Genomic DNA, 19605 nt, shown 5'->3' with positions numbered 1-19605 from the left:
CTCTCTCACACACACACTCTCTCTCACTCTCTCACACACACACTCTCTCTCACTCTCTCACACACACACTCTCTCTCACTCTCTCTCACACACACTCTCTCTCACACACACTCTCTCTCACACACACTCTCTCTCTCTCTCACACTCTCTCACACACACTCTCTCTCTCTCTCACACACACACTCTCTCTCACTCTCTCACACACACACTCTCTCTCACTCTCTCACTCACACACTCTCTCTCTCACTCACTCTCTCTCACATTCTCACTAATCAGTAGGCGACTCACGGTTGTAAAGTTTTGGGGACCGCACAGACTGCCCCGGAAGCGGCAGTCAAGGACCATGTCCTCGATTTGGTGACCCAGGCGATTGAGAAGTTTGAACATGATGTTCTCCGTCGCCCGGGGGGGCAGGAAGTGCGAGAAATCCAGCAACTTTTCGAACCATTTCCAGCGCTTGTCCTTCAGGATCTCTCGGGCTCGGGGGTTGATGCTGCGAGTCTCGTTCAGGAGGCCGAGCCACTGGCCGGTCAGGTAGACGTCCGACTTGGTCATCCGTCGGAGGATGATCATGTTATTGTTGCAAATGGTGACGGCGGGGAAGGAGAGGTTCTTGGCCCAGATCATGTGGAGTTTAGTGTGGACGGGGGTGGAGAGCAGGTACCGAATCCTGTTGGAGGACCACGTGCACAGCAGCCCGAGAGACAGCAGGAAGGCGGCGAGCCACAGCGCGCGCCGAGGGCGGGACAGCCGCTTGCAGAAGATGTACTTGACGCCGTGAAATTTGGTGTGCTCCAGGAACGGGTGGGTGCCTTCACTCAGGGGATGGTCACCCTCGCAAAGGAGGCCCATAGTGACCCCTGCTTTACCTTAACCGGGGCAGCGGACCCATGCCATCATTTTCAAGCCCTTCTTACCTGGGGAAGAGGCATCCAGGAGAGGGAGGGAGAAGGAGAAAGCTCGTCTGGCAAAGCCCACACTGTGTGCATCCTCCCCCAGAGCTGCTGCTGAACTGGGAACAGCCGGTATCTTAGTTACAGGGAGTTTGGTGCAGAGAGCACTCAATTAAAATCCCCCCACACCGAGGATCCTGCATTCACCTTCCGTGTCCTCTTCCGAAGACTGCTGGCGGCTACTCCAGCTCGCACTCTTCTTTGGGGAGTTTTTACAATGTTTTTTTTTGCTCAGATCCAATCCAACCCCAGTCCAATTCAAAGTCTCAACAAGTGAGACATTCCAGATCCAAGCTGACAAGACAGGCTGGAGTTGTCCCTCGCTACCCGGGCACGCAATCTGAGGAAGGAGGAGGAAATCGAACCGAGCAGAGAAAGCAGCTCCCTCTGTCAACCGGGTTCCGTACTAACGCTGGGGAGGCAGGCTGGGGATAGGCAGCTCGGCTCGGAGGCAGGCAAGCGAATGGCCAATTACAGGTACTGATGGGATGCTGCCCAGAGCTCTCAGCTGGCTGGAGTGCCCGCCAGGGAGTCCCAGTGACAGAGCTGCTCCATAGACAGGAATTAAAAAAACTCAACAATAAAAGGCCGCTTCAGTGAACTCACACTGACTGTGCTCTAAGCAGTGTTAACACTCTCCTTCCTGCCCTTCACTGAACAATCAGCTGCCTGCCGACAGTTTGACAGAACAGCGACTATAGCAGCACATCTCCATCCAATTCCAGCTTGAACGTTTCCCATCCAACATCCCAGCAGAGGTTCGCTTCCCCTGAACGCACCGTGTTGTTCCACGTACCTCTCACTTCGAACAGTCACTCTCAGATATGTCTTGCTGCAGTGCATCAGTCAGAACTTCAGTTCAGTCTCAACAGTTCATTTGATTTGATTTGATTTGTTATTGTCACATGTACTGGAATACAGTGAAAAGTATTGTTTCTTGCGCACTATACAGACAGCATACCGATCATAGAGTACAGAGGGGAAGAAGGAAAGGAGAGAGTGCAGAATGTAGTGTTACAGTTACAGATAGGGTGTAGAGAAAGATCAGCTTAATATTTGATTTGATTTATTATTGTCACATGTATTGGGATACAGTGAAAAGTATTGTTTCTTGCGCACTATACAAAGCATACCATTCATAGAGTACATAGGGGAGAAGGAAAGGAGAGGGTGTAGAATGTAGTGTTACAGTCACAGGGTGTAGAGAAAGGTCAGCTTAATATTTGATTTGATTTATTATTGTCACATGTATTGGGATACAGGGAAAAGCATTGTTTCTTGCGCACTATAAAGACAAAGCATACCGTTCATAGAGAAGAAAAGGAGAGGGTGCGGAATGTAGTGTTACAGTCATACCTAGGGTGTAGAGAAAGATCAACTTAATATTTGATAATCCCATTCAAAAGTCTAACAGCAGCAGGGAAGAAGCTGTTCTGAAATCAGTTGGTACGTGACCTCAGATTTTTGTATCTTTTTCCCGATGGAAGAAGGTGGAAGAGAGAATGTCCGGGGTGTGTGGGGTCCTTAATTATACCGGCTGCTTTTCCGAGGCAGTGGGAAGTGTAGACAGAGTCAATGGATGGGAAGCTGGTTTGAGTGATGGATTGGGCTACATTCATGACCCTTTGTAGTTTTTTGCAGTCTTGGGCAGAGCAGGAGCCCATACCAAGCTGTGATACAACCAGAAAGAATGCTTTCTATGGTGCATCTGTAAAAGTTGGTGAGGGTCGGAGCGGATATGCCAAATTTCCTTAGTCTTCTGAGAAAGTAGAGGCGTTGGTGGGCTTTCTTAACTATAGCGTCAGTGTGGCACATCCTGGTGGCTCATCACGTTGCCAGTGATGGTATGGCATAGCAGGTCCTGGGTTTAACTCACATCTGCTGGGTTACCTGAGAGTCATCTACAGCTGATTAAGTGGTGGGGACAATTGACTCGAATCCCATGTGCTGCCTCACTGGCCAGTGATGACTGTAGTGGTGAGCTGCTTTCTTGAACCGCTGCAGTCCCTGTGTTGTAGGTACACCCACAGTGCTGTTAGGGAGGGAGTTCAAGGATTGTTATTGGACATCAGTCAGTCCATGTGGTGTAGATACACCCACAGTGCTGTTAGGGAGGGAGTTCCAGGATTGTTATTGGACATCAGTCAGTCCATGTGGTGTAGATACACCCACAGTGCTGTCAGGGAGGGAGTTCCAGGATTGTTATTGGACATCAGTCAGTCCATGTGGTGTAGGTACACCCACAGTGCTGTTAGGGAGGGAGTTCCAGGATTGTTATTGGACATCAGTCAGTCCATGTGGTGTAGGTACACCCACAGTGCTGTTAGGGAGAGAGTTCCAGATTGTTATTGGACATCAGTCAGTCCATGTGGTGTAGGTACACCCACAGTGCTGTCAGGGAGGGAGTTCCAGGATTGTTATTGGATATCAGTCAGTCCATGTGGTGTAGGTACACCCACAGTGCTGTTAGGGAGGGAGCTCCAGGATTGTTATTGGACATCAGTCAGTCCATGTGGTGTAGGTACATCCACAGTGCTGTTAGGGAGGGAGTTCCAGGATTGTTATTGGACATCAGTCAGTCCATGTGGTGTCAGTACACCCACAGTGCTGTTAGGGAGGGAGTTCCAGGATTGTTATTGGACATCAGTCAGTCCATGTGGTGTCAGCACACCCACAGTGCTGTTAGGGAGGGAGTTCCAGGATTGTTATTGGACATCAGTCAATCCCTGTGGTGTAGGTACACCCACAGTGCTGTTAGGGAGGGAGTTCCAGGATTGTTATTGGACATCAGTCAGTCCATGTGGTGTCAGTACACCCACAGTGCTGTTAGGGAGGGAGTTCCAGGATTGTTATTGGACATCAGTCAGTCCATGTGGTGTCAGTACACCCACAGTGCTGTTAGGGAGGGAGTTCCAGGATTGTTATTGGACATCAGTCAATCCCTGTGGTGTAGGTACACCCACAGTGCTGTTAGGGAGGGAGTTCCAGGATTGTTATTGGACATCAGTCAGTCCATGTGGTGTCAGTACACCCACAGTGCTGTTAGGGAGGGAGTTCCAGGATTGTTATTGGACATCAGTCAGTCCATGTGGTGTAGGTACACCCACAGTGCTGTTAGGGAGGGAGTTCCAGGATTCTGACCCAGTGACAGTGAAGGAACGGCCGATATATTCCCAAGTCAGGATGGTGAGTGGTTTGGAGGGGAACTTGCAGGTGGGGGTGTTCCTGGGTATCTGCTGCCCTTGTCCTTCTAGAGGGTCGGTGTCAAGTGTTTGGAAGATGCTTTCTCAGCACTCTGTGGATGGGAACACACTGCAGCCATGGAGATTCAGCTGTTGAGGGAATGGATGTTGAAAGATCATAGCAAACACCCGGCTAACATCCACCCTCCCCTTGGTCAGCGACTGGCAAGCCCTCCAGAGTCGAGCCTGTCGCAGCGCTTGTTCGCACCTGCCCCATGCACATCTGCTACCCTGAGTGCTGTGACTGAGAGTGGGCATAGTTTCAACGCCACAAGACAATTCACTCGCTGAGGAACTTTCAACACCATTGGTTACTGAAGTTTGGGTTTTGATTTTCAATGCCTCTTTCCCCAGTTAGTCTGTCTCACCGAGTACCAGCTGTAGCCAGGATGGCAGGACAGAACCCGGATTTTCCTACCTTGCCTGACCAGGATCAGCCTGGAATTCCCACCGCACCGGAATCACAGGCTTCGGTGACTCGGCAAATAGCTGAGAGCTCTCAGGCTTCACTTGACAGCAGCAGATTATAGCCCAATCCATCACACAAACCAGCCTCCCATCCATTGACTCTGTCTACACTTCCCGCTGCCTCAGAAAAGCAGCCAGCATAATTAAAGACCCCACGCACCCCGGACATTCTCTCTTCCACCTTCTTCTGGCGGGAAAAAGATACAAAAGTCTGAAGTCAGGGACCAACCAACTCAAGAACAGCTTCTGCCGTGTCAGACTTTTGAATGGACCTACCTCGCATTAAGCTGACCTTTCTCTACACCCTAGCTATGACTGTAATACTATATTCTGCACTCTCTCCTTTCCTTCTCTATGAACGGTATGCTTTGTGTAGCATGCAAGAAACAATACTTTTCACTGTATCCCAATACATGTGACAATAATAAATCAAATCAGATTCTCCCCGTGTCTGTGTGGGTTTCCTCCAGGTGCTCCAGTTTCCTTCCACTGTCCAAAGATGTGCAGGTTAGGCGGATTGGCCATGCTAAATTGTCCCTTAGTGTACCCGAGTGTGGCAACTAGAGGATTTTTGCAGTAACTTCATTGCAGTGTTAATGTAAGCCGACTCGTGACACTAATAAAATAAACTTTGAACTTAAAACTTAACTTTAAAAAGCTGCAGCTGCTGGGGATCCGCTGAAAACATTGGAGTTGTTATTTATTGATTCTTTTGAGAGAAGGGTTTTAAGGGTTACAGGAAAAAAGGTGGACTCAAGTGATCTCAAAGTCACAGAATCATAGAGGTTTACAGTATGGAAACAGGCCCTTCGGCCCAACTTGTCCATGCCGCCCCTTTTTTTAACCCCGAAGCTAATCCCAATTGCCCACATTTGGCCCATATCCCTCTATACCCATCTTACCCATGTAACTGTCTAAATGCTTTTTGAAAGACAAAATTGTACTCACCTCTGCTACTACCTCTGGCAGCTTGTTCCAGACACTCACCACCCTCTGTGAAAAAATTGTCCCTTTTGTCTCTCTCCCCTCTCACCTTAAACCTATGCCCTCTAGTTTTAGACTCCCCTACCTTTGGGAAAAGATATTGACTATCGAGCTGATGTGTGCCCCTCATTATTTTATAGACCTCTATAAGATCACCCCTCAGCCTCCTATGCTCCAGAGAAAAAAGTCCCAGTCTATCCAGCCTCTCCTTATAACTCAAACCATCAAGTCCCAGTAGCATCCTAGTAAATCTTTCCTGCACTCTTTCTAGTTTAATAATATCCTTTCTATACTAGGGTGACCAGAACTGTACACAGTAATCCAAGTGTGGCCTTACCAATGTCTTGTACAACTTTAGCAAGACGTCCCAACTCCTGTATTCAAGACCAATGAAACCAAGCTTGCCGAATGCCTTCTTCACCACTCTGTCCACCTGTGACTCCACTTTCAAGGAGCTATAAACATGTACCTCTAGATCTCTTCGTTCTGTAACTCTCCCCAACGGCCTACCATTAAGTCAGGAAATCTGATGGAACGGAGACACAGGCACCAGGGGCTGAATGGCCTGCTCTCCCATATTGTAATTTAATGAGATTCAGTAATCAGTCTCTGTTTCACAGCAGCCTTGGGTGACAGATTTAGTGTAACGCTGACGTGTTTACTGTGCATTTAGCCATCGGGAGTGTTGGCGGTCTTGCCAGGCACAACCCCTGATCTCACAATATATCTTTTATTAGAGTGACTTGCCGAGGCTAATCAAGATGCAGAAGCCCAGAGCTGTATCGCAGCAACAATATGCAAATCCGGACAACTGGACTCCCCCCCCTCTGATTGCTCAGTGGGCTATTTGGCCTGCCATTATGCAAATTGATTGCCTTTCCCCAATGTTACAACAGTGACAAGACTTCGAAAAGTACTTTGTTGGCTGTAAAGCACTTTCATCCTGAGCACACGAGAGACGTCGCAAACACGCAAGTCTTTCTTTCTCGTCACGTTGTCCAGGGTGTTGTCTTTGATTGACCTCGTAAATGTGAGCAGAATTCAAAGAACGAAGAACAGTACAGCTCAGTACCTTCAGTACCTTCCTGCGCTGATTGTAATGCCTGCCTAAACTAAAACTGTATGTGTTTACAGAATTCCCATCCGAGTCATGTATTCGTCTCGATACCCCTTAAATGCCACTATCGTACCCACTCCCACCCCCTCCCCAGGCAGCACGTTCCAGACATTCACCACCCTCTGTGTAAAAAAACTTGCCTCCCACATCTCCTCTAAACTTTTCCCCACGCACCTTAAACCTATGCCCCCGAGTACTTGACATTTCCATCTGAGGAAAGAGCATCTGACTATCCACTCTGTCCACGCCCAATCAATCATAATCTTGTAGATTTCTATCAGGTCATCCCTCAACCTCTGTCGTTCCAGTGAGAACAAACAGAGTTTCTCCAATCTCTCCTCAGGCCAGGGAATTGTCCCTATAACATACCAGAGCGAGACGTTACATCAACTAACGGACAAATGCTTCCACCTGCAGACTGCATCTCAGAGAAGAACCATACTTTGATTTTGAACTGGTCCGTACAGATTCGCTGTCTAAACCTTGCAGTTGCTACTGGTAATGATCAAGATTTTACCTGGTGAACCCTTGAAATGAATATTTGCATAAAGCTCGAACTCACTGCTACGAAGGTGCAAAGGTCTCACTCGTGCTTTTTTCCAAACTAAAGTGATGACAAATGTGGAATTTATTTTCCCTCAGGACATCTTATTTTACCTCACAATTAGATTTTCTGCACTTTTGTTTGATGTGGGTGTCATGGTGACAGGGTTTGTGCATGAGCAACCTGCAATCTCAGCAGCTGAGCAAACCGAAATCAAACTGTTTAAGGAGGGCTTTTTTGTAAGGCTAGGAAAGACACTGGTGAAAGACGGCAGCCACAAGTCACCTGATGTCAGATATTGTAAACTGACCAGTTCTCTGAAATGTTCCTACGTAAATTGCACTGCAGGCATGTTGCTCACAGAATTACATACCTAAGGATGTCAAAGTCCACTTCAAAAAATAACGTTTGAAAGGCATGGAATATAGCATATGCACCTTCCTAAGACTATTCTCAAATGGAGATCAAAAGTCTGTAAGGACAAGAGTTAGCTGGAAAGTCTTATCAACGTAGATAATACCTCATTCAGAAGCAAATTACTTTTTAAAAATTCATTTGTGGGACATGGGTGTCGCTGGCTGGGTCAGCATTTATTGCCCATCCCTAGTTGCCCCTTGAGAAGGTGGTGGTGAGCTGCCATCTTGAATCACTGCAGTCCACGTTCTGTGGGTCGACCCACAGTGCTGTTAGGGAGGGAATTCCAGGATTTTGACCCAGTGACAGTGAAGGAACGGCTGATATATTTCCAAGTCAGGATGGTGAGTGGCTTGGAGGGGAACTTGCAGGTGATGGTGTTCCCAGGTATCTGCTGCCCTTGTCCTTCTAGATGGAAGTGGTGGTGGGTTTGGAAGGTGCAGTCTAAGGATCTTTGGTGAGTTGCTGCAGTGCATCTTGTAGATGGTACACACGGCTGCTACTGAGCATCGGTGGTGGAGGGAGTGAATGTTTGTGGATGTGGTGCCAATCAAGTGGGGCTGCTTTGTCCTGGATGGTGTCGAGCTTCTTGAGTGTTGTTGGAGCTGCACCCATCCAGGCAAGTGGGGAGTATTCCATCACACTCCTGACTTGTACCTTGTAGATGGTGGACAGGCTTTGGGGGAGTCAGGGGGTGAGTTACTCACTGCAGGATTCCCAGCCTCTGGTCTGTTCTTGGGAGAAAAACCAGATTCAGACATTGGATAAACCAAACCTTTCTGATATCATTCACAAAGAATGATACCATTCTTTAATCTCTTTCTACAGCTATGAGAGAGCACTCTGAGGATGCTGCCAATGGAGGAGGAAGGAACTCTCTTCCCTCTTGTTAAAGCCCCAACTCTGACCATTTAAAAATCCGGCACAGAGATATTGAATTTCCACTGAGAGGAAGATCAGGCGCAAAACTCGTCGATTTCTGGAAAAGTCTGATCATGGATTCAAAGGAAATTGTCTCCAGTAAGTATGTGTGCTGTGACTTGCCACCTGCATTCTCCACAGTGCAAACAGCGACACACGTGCAAAATTATCACCAGACTCAGAACACGAGAATCTCAGTGACAAGATCCTGGTTTCCGATTCCCCCCACCCCTGCTGGTATTGTAACAAGGTTCCTGCCCAGGAAGGTTGTGAACCTCATTTCAATCCATTTACATGCAGACAGCAGCTTTCCCGCCCTATTGCTCCCCCGTATTCGGAATTCCTCCCTCAGCAATGTGACTTCATGTCGGCTAGCTTTACAACTGGCTTTTAAAAATGGAAACTGGGTAAAGGGAACCTGCAGGAGGTGCATGAGTAAGTACAGCCCCCTGGGAGGAGCGGAACGTACCCTGGCATTGCTCTGGCACCTTGGCACTGCCTCCAGCACTGCCCTCTCTGGCAGTGCCAGGGAGCAGTGCCGGGGTCGGGTACAGTGTTTGGTGTGTCACTTCTGTGGAGATCCATTGGGAGGACTCCACATTTTGTTTGGGGGGGGGGCGGTGTTCCCCATGTGCAAGTGGGGGTATCCTGTGTTTGATTTGATTTATTATTGTCACATGTATTGGGATACAGTGAAAAGTATTGTTTCTGCTGTATCACAGCTTGGTATGGGCTCCTGCTCTGCCCAAGACCACAAGAAACTACAAAAGGTCATGAATGTAGCCCAATCCATCACACAAACCAGCCTCCCATCCATTGACTCTGTCTACACTTCCTGCTGCCTCGGAAAAGCAGCCAGTATAATTAAGGACCCCACACATCCCGGACATTCTCTCTTCCACCTTCTTCCATCGGGAAAAAGATACAAAAGTCTGAGGTCACGTACCGACCGACTCAAGAACAGCTTCTTCCCTGCTGCTGTCAGACTTTTAAATGGACCTACCTTGCATTAAGCTGATCTTTCACTACACCCTAGTTATGACTGTAACACTACGTTCTGCACTCTGTCCTTTCCTTCTCTATGAACAGTATGCTTTGTCTGTACAGTGCACAAGAAACAATACTTTTCACTGTATCCCAATACATGTGACAACAATAAATCAAATCAAATATTAAACTGATCTTTCTCTACACCCTAGCTATGACTGTAACACTACATTCTGCACCCTGTCCTTTCAATCTCTATGAACGGTATGCTTTGTCTGTGTAGTACACAAGAAACAATACTTTTCACTGCATACTGATACATATGACAATAATAAATCAAATCAAATATTCAGCTGATCTTTCTATACATCCTATCTGTAATTGTAACACTACATTCTGCACCTTCGCATTTCCTTCTCCCTTATGTACTCTATGAACGGTATGCTTTATCTGTGTGGTGTGCAAGAAACAATACTTTTCACTGTATATGAATAAATGTGGCAATAATAAATCAAATCAAATCAAATCAAAGTGCTTGCCTGCCCAACCTCCATGCCTAACCCTTTTGTGTTTAAAGATGTGTATATTTTTAAATAATCCCTATGAGTTTTCTCTCTGGATTTTGCTCGTGCTAGTATCAATCCTCTACCCTGGTTAGACATGGCAACCTCAGCTTGCACTGTCTTTTAAGAGAGCGCCAATCTGAATTGTATGAGTCACTCTTGTTGTGAAAGAAGTGTTGGTCTAAACCCGTGTCCATAGTCTGATAACAGCTTCAGCACTTGAAGTTTCTAATGGTGGTGAGGGAGGTCTGGGTACCAACATTAGGTACAATGTGGCATTACAGGCGACTTGGGTACAAGCAGCACTTAGACACTACGAGTACTCGATCTTACAAACTTTAATTGCTTGTACACAAGGATATGCAGCCCGTCTGCAAGTGTTTCTGATGTTACAAACAACGTGGCAATGACAGCAAATCATCCTCTTTTTGCATACATATTCACCAATCATAACCTAGTTTTTCATTCTTTCTTATTTGATGAGAACTGTCTCCTGCCACTCCTTCATTTCCATAGCCTGTCCCCATATCACACCTTTGGGATTCCGTTGTGGAAAATTCTGATTTTTTTTCCCATCCTCTGGTGAAGACCGAGAAACAGAATATTTCCGGGACTTATGCAGGTGAACTTTAGCCAGCCGTTCCTAATAAATACGCACAAACTGACCCCATTGAAGGCCTGTATGCTGATAAGCATTTCCCATTGCTCGAAAGAGATTTATGGAACCTTAATTTTAACATTTAAACTGCCACAGGAGGGGAGGCTAAATCTTCGGCCTACTTTCTGTCACTCCACTGCTCTGCCTTACTACCACACACCCAACCAGAGGACCACGAAGATCTCGCCCAGTTTTCTTTATGATTGTTTATTTCCTTTTAAAACTGGCCAAGTTCTCATCCTAGTTCTCATCTCATTGAGTCCGGAACTAGGGGTCATAGTTAGAGGATAAAGGGTTCACCTTTTAGGATTGAGGTGAGGAGAAATTTCGTCACCCAGCATTTGTTATCCTTCACTAATTGCCCTTGAAAGGTCTGAGTGAACTGTCTTCTTGAACTGCTGCAGTCCATGTGTAGGTACACCCACAGTGCTGTTAGGGAGGGAGTTCCAGGATTGTTATTGGATATCAGTCAGTCCATGTGGTGTAGGTACACCCACAGTGCTGTTAGGGAGGGAGTTCCAGGATTGTTATTGGACATCAGTCAGTCCACGTGGTGTAGGTACACCCACAGTGCTGTTAGGGAGGGAGTTCCAGGATTGTTATTGGACATCAGTCAGTCCATGTGGTGTAGGTACACCCACAGTGCTGTGAGGGAGGGAGTTCCAGGATTGTTATTGGACATCAGTCAGTCCATGTGGTGTAGGTACACCCACAGTGCTGTTAGGGAGGGAGTTCCAGGATTGTGATTGGACATCAGTCAGTCCATGTGGTGTAGGTACACCCACAGTGCTGTTAGGAAGGGAGTTCCAGGATTGTTATTGGACATCAGTCAGTCCATATGGTGTAGGTACACCCACAGTGCTGTTAGGGAGGGAGTTCCAGGATTGTGATTGGACATCAGTCAGTCCATGTAGTGTAGGTACACCCACAGTGCTGTTAGGGAGGGAGTTCCAGGATTGTTATTGGACATCAGTCAGTCCATGTGGTGTAGGTACACCCACAGTGCTGTTAGGGAGGGAGTTCCAGGATTGTTATTGGACATCAGTCAGTCCATGTGGTGTAGGTACACCCACAGTGCTGTTAGGGAGAGAATTCCAGGATTTTGACCCAGTGACAGTGAAGGATTTGGTTGGATTGGATTTGATAGAACCATAGAACATTACAGCTCAGAAACAGGCCTTTTGGCCCTTCTTGTCTGTGCCGAACCATTTTTCTGCCTAGTCCCACTGACCTGCACCTGGACCATATCCCTCCACACCCCTCTCACCCATGAACACGTCCAAGTTTTTCTTAAATGTTAAAAGTGAGCCCGCATTTACCACTTTATCCGGCAGCTCATTCCACACTCCCACCACTCTCTGTGTGAAGAATCCCCCCTAATATTCCCTTTAAACTTTGCCCTCTTCACCCTTCACCCATGCCCCTCTGGTTTTTTTTCTCCCCTAGTCTCAGTGGAAAAAGCCTGCTTGCATTCACTCTATCTATACCCATCAAAATCTTATACACCTCTATCAAATCTCCCCTCATTCTTCTACACTCCAGGGAATAAAGTCCTAACCTATTCAACCTTTCTCTGTAACTCAGTTTCTCAAGTCCCAGCAACATTCTTGTGAACCTTCTCTGCACTCTTTCAACCTTATTTACATCCTTCCTGTAACTAGGTGACCAAAACTGTACACAATACTCTAAATTCGGCCTCACCAATGTCTTATACAACCTTACCATAACATTGCAACTCATATACTCAATACTTTGATTTATAAAGGCCAATGTACCAAAAGCACTCTTTATGACTGTATCTACCTGTGATGCCACTTTTAGGGAATTATGTGTCTGTATTCCCAGATCCCTCTGTTCTCTTCAGTGTCTTACCATTTAACTTGTATGTTCTAACTTGGTTTGTCCTTCCAAAGTCCTGCTTTTTTTTTGGACAGGACACACAAAGGCAATTTTCCACATTGCTGGGTCGATGCCAGTGTCGTAGCTGTATTGGATCAGCCTGGCATTCAGTCCTGCTGCCAAGGTGCTGTCAGGACCTGACAACCTAATGGGCACATGTATACGTTTCAGATGAATCAGGTCAGAGATTTGTTCCCCATCAATGAAGAGCAATGTCTGATCTTTAAGCGTGCTATAGGTTTTGAAGAATTTTGAAAATCCAGTGTAAAAGGTTAAGAGAGAGGAAATGCAGCTGGAGAGGTTCAGAGAGAGGGTTAAATGCTGAATCCACACAGCACTGATGACAAGAGACAGAAGGAGCTGTTTGATGGAACGTTTCCGATGCTTGGTGTACAGATCAGAGACTGAGAAATGTGCAAGCATCTTTCTGTTAGGGGGAAGCCAATAAAAACAGATGTTTCATTTCCAGCGCTCTGATCTTGCTAGTCTGTCTACCTATCTGCCTTTGTACAGAGTGGTCAAAATCTTTGAATGGCTGACGCCACAGACAGAACATTTAACCATCACAACACTTAGACTGCCCAAGAAACACTACTTTTCACTGTATCACAATACATGTGACAATAATAAATCAAGTATTAAGTTGATCTTTCTCTGCACCCTAGCTATGACTGTAACACTATATTCTGCACTCTCTCCTTTCCTTCTCTATGAACGGTATGCTTTGTTTGTATAGTGCGCAAGAAACAATACTTTTCACTGTATCCCAATACGTGACAATAATAAATCAAATCAAATATTAAGTTGATCTTTCTCTACACCCTAGCTATGACTGTAACACTACATTCTGCACTCTCTCCTTTCCTTCTCTATGAACAGTATGCTTTGTCTGTATAGTGCAATAAACAATTCTTTTTACTGTATCCCAATGTGGAGAGAGAAACAGAGTGAAACATATGTCAGATGCTAAGAAAGCTCTTTGAACTGAAGTGTTAACTCTGTTTGTCTCTCTTCACAGATGCTGCCTGACCTGGTGGGCATTTCCAACATTCTCTGCTTCGATTTCTGATTTGATTTATTATTGTCACATGTATTGGGATACAGTGAAAAGTATTGTTTCTTGCACAGACAAAGCATACCGTTTATAGAGAAGGAAAGGAGAGAGTGTAGAATGTAGTGTTACAGTCACAGATAGGGTGTAGAGAAAGATCAGCTTAATATTTGATTTGATTTATTATTGTCACATGTATTGGGACACAGTGAAAAGTATTGTTTCTTGCGCTATACAGACAAAGCATACCGTTCATAGAGGAGGAAAGGAGAGGGTGCAGAATGTAGTGTTACATGTCACTGAAAAGCATGGTACTTACATGGCCCTGTCCCCAACCCACCCAGAATTCTGCCCTCCTGCAATTGCCACCTTTTCAGCATTCCATGATTTTAACTGCCCACTGGCAGCCGTGCCTTCAGCTCGCTGGGAAGTCAGCTCAGGAATTGCCTCCAGCTCTCTCTCATCCTCAGAAACCTGCCTCTTTGACTGAGCTTTCTGTCACCCTATGCTAATGCCTCCTTCCATGATTCAATGTCAATGACAGATAACTCTCCTGTGCTGCAACATAAGAACATAAGAAATAGGAGCAGGAGTAGGCCATCTAGCCCTTTGAGCCTGCCCCGCCATTCAATAAGATCATGGCTGATCTGTCGTGTCTCAGTTCCACATTCCCGCCCTCTCCCCATAACCCTTAATTCCCTTGCCTATCAAAAACCTATCTACCCGTGACTTAAATACATTTAGCAAGGAAGCCTCCACCACTTCAACGGGCAGAGAATTCCAGAGATTCACCACCCTTTGAGTGAAGAAGTTCCTCCTCAACTCTGTTCTAAACTCCCCCCACCCCTTATCTTGAGGCTGTGCCCCCTAGTCCTACTGTCCTTTCTAAGTGGGAAGAATCTCTCTACCTCTACCCTATCCATCCCCTTCATTATATTATACGTCTCTATAAGATCTCCCCTCATCCTTCTAAACTCCAACGAGTACAGACCCAATCTATTTAGTCTCTCTTCATAGTCCAACCCCGTCATCTCCGGTATCAGCCTAGTGAACCTCCTCTGCGCTCCCTCCAAGGCCAAAATATCCTTGTGCAAGTGCAGCGACCAAAACTGCACACAGTACTCCAGCTGCGGCCTCACCAGTGCCCTGTACAGTTGCAGCAAGACCTCCCTACTTTTATATTCAATCCCCCTTGCTATAAAGGCCAACATTCCATTCGCCTTCTTGATCACTAATTGGGATGGTTTTACAATTTAAAAGGTTGCCACATCAATGCCAGTTGTTGTTGTCAACATTTCTTTTTTTTTTAACCACGTTCCCAGCCAAAGCCAGGATCTGAGTGATACGATGGGTGTAATGTATGGGTCTGGTCCCTACAATTCATTCTAAACCCAAGCAAATCACGTTGCCAAGTCAGGAGTGGCACGGTGGCACAGTGGTTAGCACTGCTGCCTCATAGCGTCAGGGACCCGGGTTCGATTCCCAGACCTTGGGTCACTGTCTGTGTGGAGTTTGCACATTCTCCCCGTGTCTGCGTGGGTTTCCTCCGGGTGCTCCGGTTTCCTCCCACAGTCCAAAGATGTGCGGGTTAGGTGGATTGGCCATGCTAAATTGCCATTTAGTGTCAGGGGGATTAGCAGGGTAAATGTGCGGTGTTACGGGGATAGGGCAAGGTGCAGACTCGATGGGCTGAATGGTCCCCTTCTGCACTGTCGCTTCTATGATTCCATGAGGCACAAAATTGGGATCGCAATTGTAAAATACCAAGTTCTGGGGTTTGGTGGGAGAGGGGGGAGGGAGAGAGGGGCGCGGGGGGATTGGGTAACAGGGTAGGCATCTAAATAACAAGTTGACTGAATTAAGTTATGAGTGGAAGTCTTGTGTCCTGCAACTAAACCCACAGAATAGCTGTACTGCCATCTCCTGGCAGAATGAAGCAGTGCTCCAGTACAAAGAACTCAGACAAATGCTGGAAACATGCAGCAAGTTCAGCAGACTCTGTGCAAAAAGAAACAGAGTGAAACATATGTCAGATGCTAAGAAAGCTCTTTGGACTGAAGCGTTAACTCTGTTTGTCTCTCTTCACAGATCTTGCCATGAAAAAAACCTTGTACCTCCAATTTCTTTGTGAATGATCTTAAATCTGTGTCACCTGCTTAGAGTCATAGAGGTTTACAGCATAGAAACAGGCCCTTCAGCCCAACTTGTCCATGCCGCCCTTTTCTTGAAAACCCCTAAGCTAATCCCAATTGCCCGCATTTAGCCCATATCCCTCTATACCCATCTTACCCATGTAGCTGTCCAAACACTTCTTAAAAGACAAAATTGTACCCGCCTCTACCACTACCTCTGGCAGCTTGTTCCAGACACTCACCACCCTCTGTGTGAAAAAATTGCCCCTCTGGACCGTTTTGTATCTCTCCCCTCTCACCTTAAATCTATGCCCTCTAGTTTTAGACTCCCCTACCTTTGGGAAAAGATATTGATTATCTAGCTGATCTGTGCCCCTCATTATTTTACAGACCTCTATAAGATCACCCCTCAGCCTTCTACACTCCAGGGAAAAAAGTCCCAGTCTATCCAGCCTCTCCTTAACTCAAACCATCAAGTCCCAGTAGCATCCTAGTAAATCTTTTCTGCACTCTTTCTAGTTTAATAATATCCTTTCTATAATAGGGTGACCAGAACTGTACACAGTATTCCAAGTGTGGCCTTACCAATGTCTTGTACAACTTCAACAAGACTTCCCAACTCCTGGGGTTACCTGTGGATCTGTGGGTGGCACACTCTGCAGTCACATGCTCAATTCCCCGCCAGAGATTTCAGCACACATCCGCACTGACCCTCCCAGCGCTGTGCTACGGGAACGCTGTACTGCTGCTGGTGCTGACTTTCAAGGCGGGATGTTAAAATAAAGGCCCTCCCTGCCCTCTCAGGTGGGTACACAAAAATCCCATGGCACTATTTTGAAGAGCAGGGAAGGGGGTGTGGGAATTCTCCTCAGAGTCCTCACCGGTGTCTGTCCTTCAAGCAGCATCACAAAAAACACATCAACTGGTCATTAATGCCATTGATGTTTCTGGGATCTTGCTGTGCGCAAAATTGGCTGCCCCATTTCCTGCATCACGACACTAACAGTGCTTCCAAAAGTACTTTGCCAGCCATAGTGGACAGTGAAGAAGGCTATCTAGGATTGCAATGGGATCCACGGTGAGGTGTAAAGTTTATTTATTTGCAGGCTTACATTAACACTGCAATGAAGTTACTGTGAAAATCCCCTAGTCGCCACACTCCTGTTCGGGTAACACTGAGGGAGAATTTTAGCATGGCCAATGCACCCTAACCCGCACATCTTTGGAGTGTGGGAGGAAACTGGAGCACCCAGAGGAAACCCACGCAGACATGAGGAGAATGTGCAGACTCCACACAGACAGTGACCCAAGCTGGGAATTGAACCTGGATCCCTGGCACTGTGAGGCAGCAGTGCTAACCACTGTGCCACCATGCTGCCCCAAAATAGCTGAAGGATGTATCCAATGTTCCGAAAAAAAAGAGTCAATACCAATTTAAAACAGAAGGAAGCTCTGGCAGTTCAGTCACCGGGGCTACGACAGCACAGCCCACTGAGTGGCACGCAGTGTTCCAGAAACTGGAATGCTTGACAACACTGCCATCTGCTGGTACAAGAGGCAGCTACAACCTTCTCCCAATCTTCCAAAGATTTTTCCACCCGAAGAAATGCCAAAATAAACAGAAAAGTAGCAAGGTGATGCTTTATCTCTAAACTGGAACAGGTTTATTCTGTGCAGCAAACAAAAAAGGGGAAATTATTTTTTATTGCTTATCCATATTTTTAATCAAGCTGTGAAGTTTACTCATTTGTCACAAGTCTGCTTCAACTAACACTGCAATGAAGTTACTGTGAAAATTCCCCTCGTCGCCACACTCCTGTTTGGGTACACTGAAGGAGAATTTAGCACGGCCAATGTGCCTAACCCGCACGTCTTTCGGACTGTGGGAGGAAACTGGAGCACCCGGAGGAAACCCACGCAGACACGGGGAGAATGTGCAAACTCCATACAGACAGTGATCCGAGGCCGGAATTGAACCTGGGTCCCTGGCGCTGTGGGACAGCAGTGCTTATCATTGTGTCACTCTGACAGAATGTCAGCTCTGCTGGACACCCTCACTGCAGCCAGGTTCTGCGCTGCCTCAGAGCCAGGTGCAGGGGTGAATTTGAAAGCATTGTGAGCGGCACATACCTACAAGCATGTCTGCCAAGGACATACAGCTGAACACCCGTCAGCCGGTGATGGACCAACAGTGTCTCAGGGAGGAGGCTATGGAAGTGAGCTGAACAACACTGACAATATAGTTCAGAAAACCCACCAACGCCTCTGCTTTCTCAGAAGACTAAGGAAATTAAAAACATAAGAAATAGGAGCAGGAGTAGGCCATCTAGCCCTTCGAGCCTGCCCCGCCATTCAATAAGATCATGGCTGATCTGTCGTGGCTCAGTTCCACATTTCCGCCCTCTCCCCATAACCCTTAATCCCCTCTCTTATCAAAAACCCATCAACCCGCGTCTTAAATATATTTAGCGAGGTAGCCTCCACCACTTCAACGGGCAGAGAATTCCAGAGATTCACCACCCTTTGAGTGAAGAAGTTCCTCCTCAACTCCGTTTGGCATGTCAGCTACAACTCTCACCAACTTTTACAGATGCCCCATAGAAACCATTCTTTCTGGTTGTATCACAGCTTGGTATGGGCTCCTGCTCTGCCCAAGACTGCAAAGAACTACAAAAGGTCGTGAATGTAGCCCAATCCATCACACAAACCAGCCTCCCATCCATTGACTCTGTCTGCACTTCCCGCTGCCTCGGAAAAGCAGCTGGCATAATCAAGGACCCCACACACCCCGGACATTCTCTCTTCCACCTTCTTCCATCAGGAAAAAGATATAAAAGTCTGAGGTCACGTACCAACCGAGTCAAGAACAGCTTCTTCCCTGCTGCCATCAGAATTTTGAATGGACCTACCTTGCATTAAGTTGATCTTTCTCTGCACCCTCGCTATGACTGTAACACTACATTCTGTACCCTCTCCTTTCCTTCTCTATGAATGGTATGCTTTGTCTGTATTGTGCGCAGGAAACAATACTTTTCACTGTATAGAAACTCTACAGTGCAGAAAGAGGCCCTTCGGCCCATTGAGTCTGCACCAACCACAATCCCACCCAGACCCTACCCCCATATATTATACCCACTAATCCCTCTAACCTACGCATCCCTGGACACTAAAGGACAATTTCTTAGCATGGCCAATCAACCTAACCCGCACATCTTTGGACTGTGGGAGGAAACTGGAGCACCTGGAGGAAACCCACACAAACACGAGGAGAATGTGCAAACTCCACACAGACAGTGACCGGAGCCGGGAATCGAACCCAGGACCCTGGAGCTGTGAAGCAGCAGTGCTAACCACTGTGCTACCATGCCGCCCATGTATCCCAATACATGTGACGAAAATCAAATCAAATCAGCAGGCTGCATTTAGCTAGTGCCCTAACATAGTTTTAAGGAGTGTCTTAAATGAGGAAAGCGAGACGGAAGGGTTTATCCTGAGGAGCCAGGGAGGAGACGCTGGTGCAGTGGCACAGTGGTGAGCACTGCTGCCCCCTAGCACCAGTGACCAAAGTTCAATTCTGGCCTTGGAAGAGTGTCTGTGTTTGCACATTCTCCCCGTGTCTGTGTGGGTTTCCTCTGGGTACTCCGGTTTCCTCCCACAGTCTGAAAGATGTGT

At 46.8% G+C, this 19605-nt stretch overlaps 1 protein-coding gene across 1 annotated transcript in view; it reads right to left on the bottom strand.

The window, feature by feature from the left end:
* The window catches only part of LOC145361929 (acid-sensing ion channel 2-like), a 10166-nt gene extending 8759 nt beyond the window's left edge, over positions 1–1407 (bottom strand). Inside the window, exon 1 of the mRNA XM_080217913.1 lies at positions 289–1407. Coding sequence (XP_080074039.1) covers positions 289–852 — 564 coding nt within the window. The 5' untranslated portion in view covers positions 853–1407. The remainder of the gene's footprint in view (positions 1–288) is intronic.
* Positions 1408–19605: the final 18198 nt, after the last annotated feature.

The sequence above is a fragment of the Carcharhinus amblyrhynchos genome, chromosome X, assembly GCF_965287045.1.
Source record: "Carcharhinus amblyrhynchos chromosome X, sCarAmb.v2.hapA, whole genome shotgun sequence".
NCBI lineage: Eukaryota > Metazoa > Chordata > Chondrichthyes > Carcharhiniformes > Carcharhinidae > Carcharhinus > Carcharhinus amblyrhynchos.
This window is presented reverse-complemented; position numbering and strand designations above follow the sequence as displayed.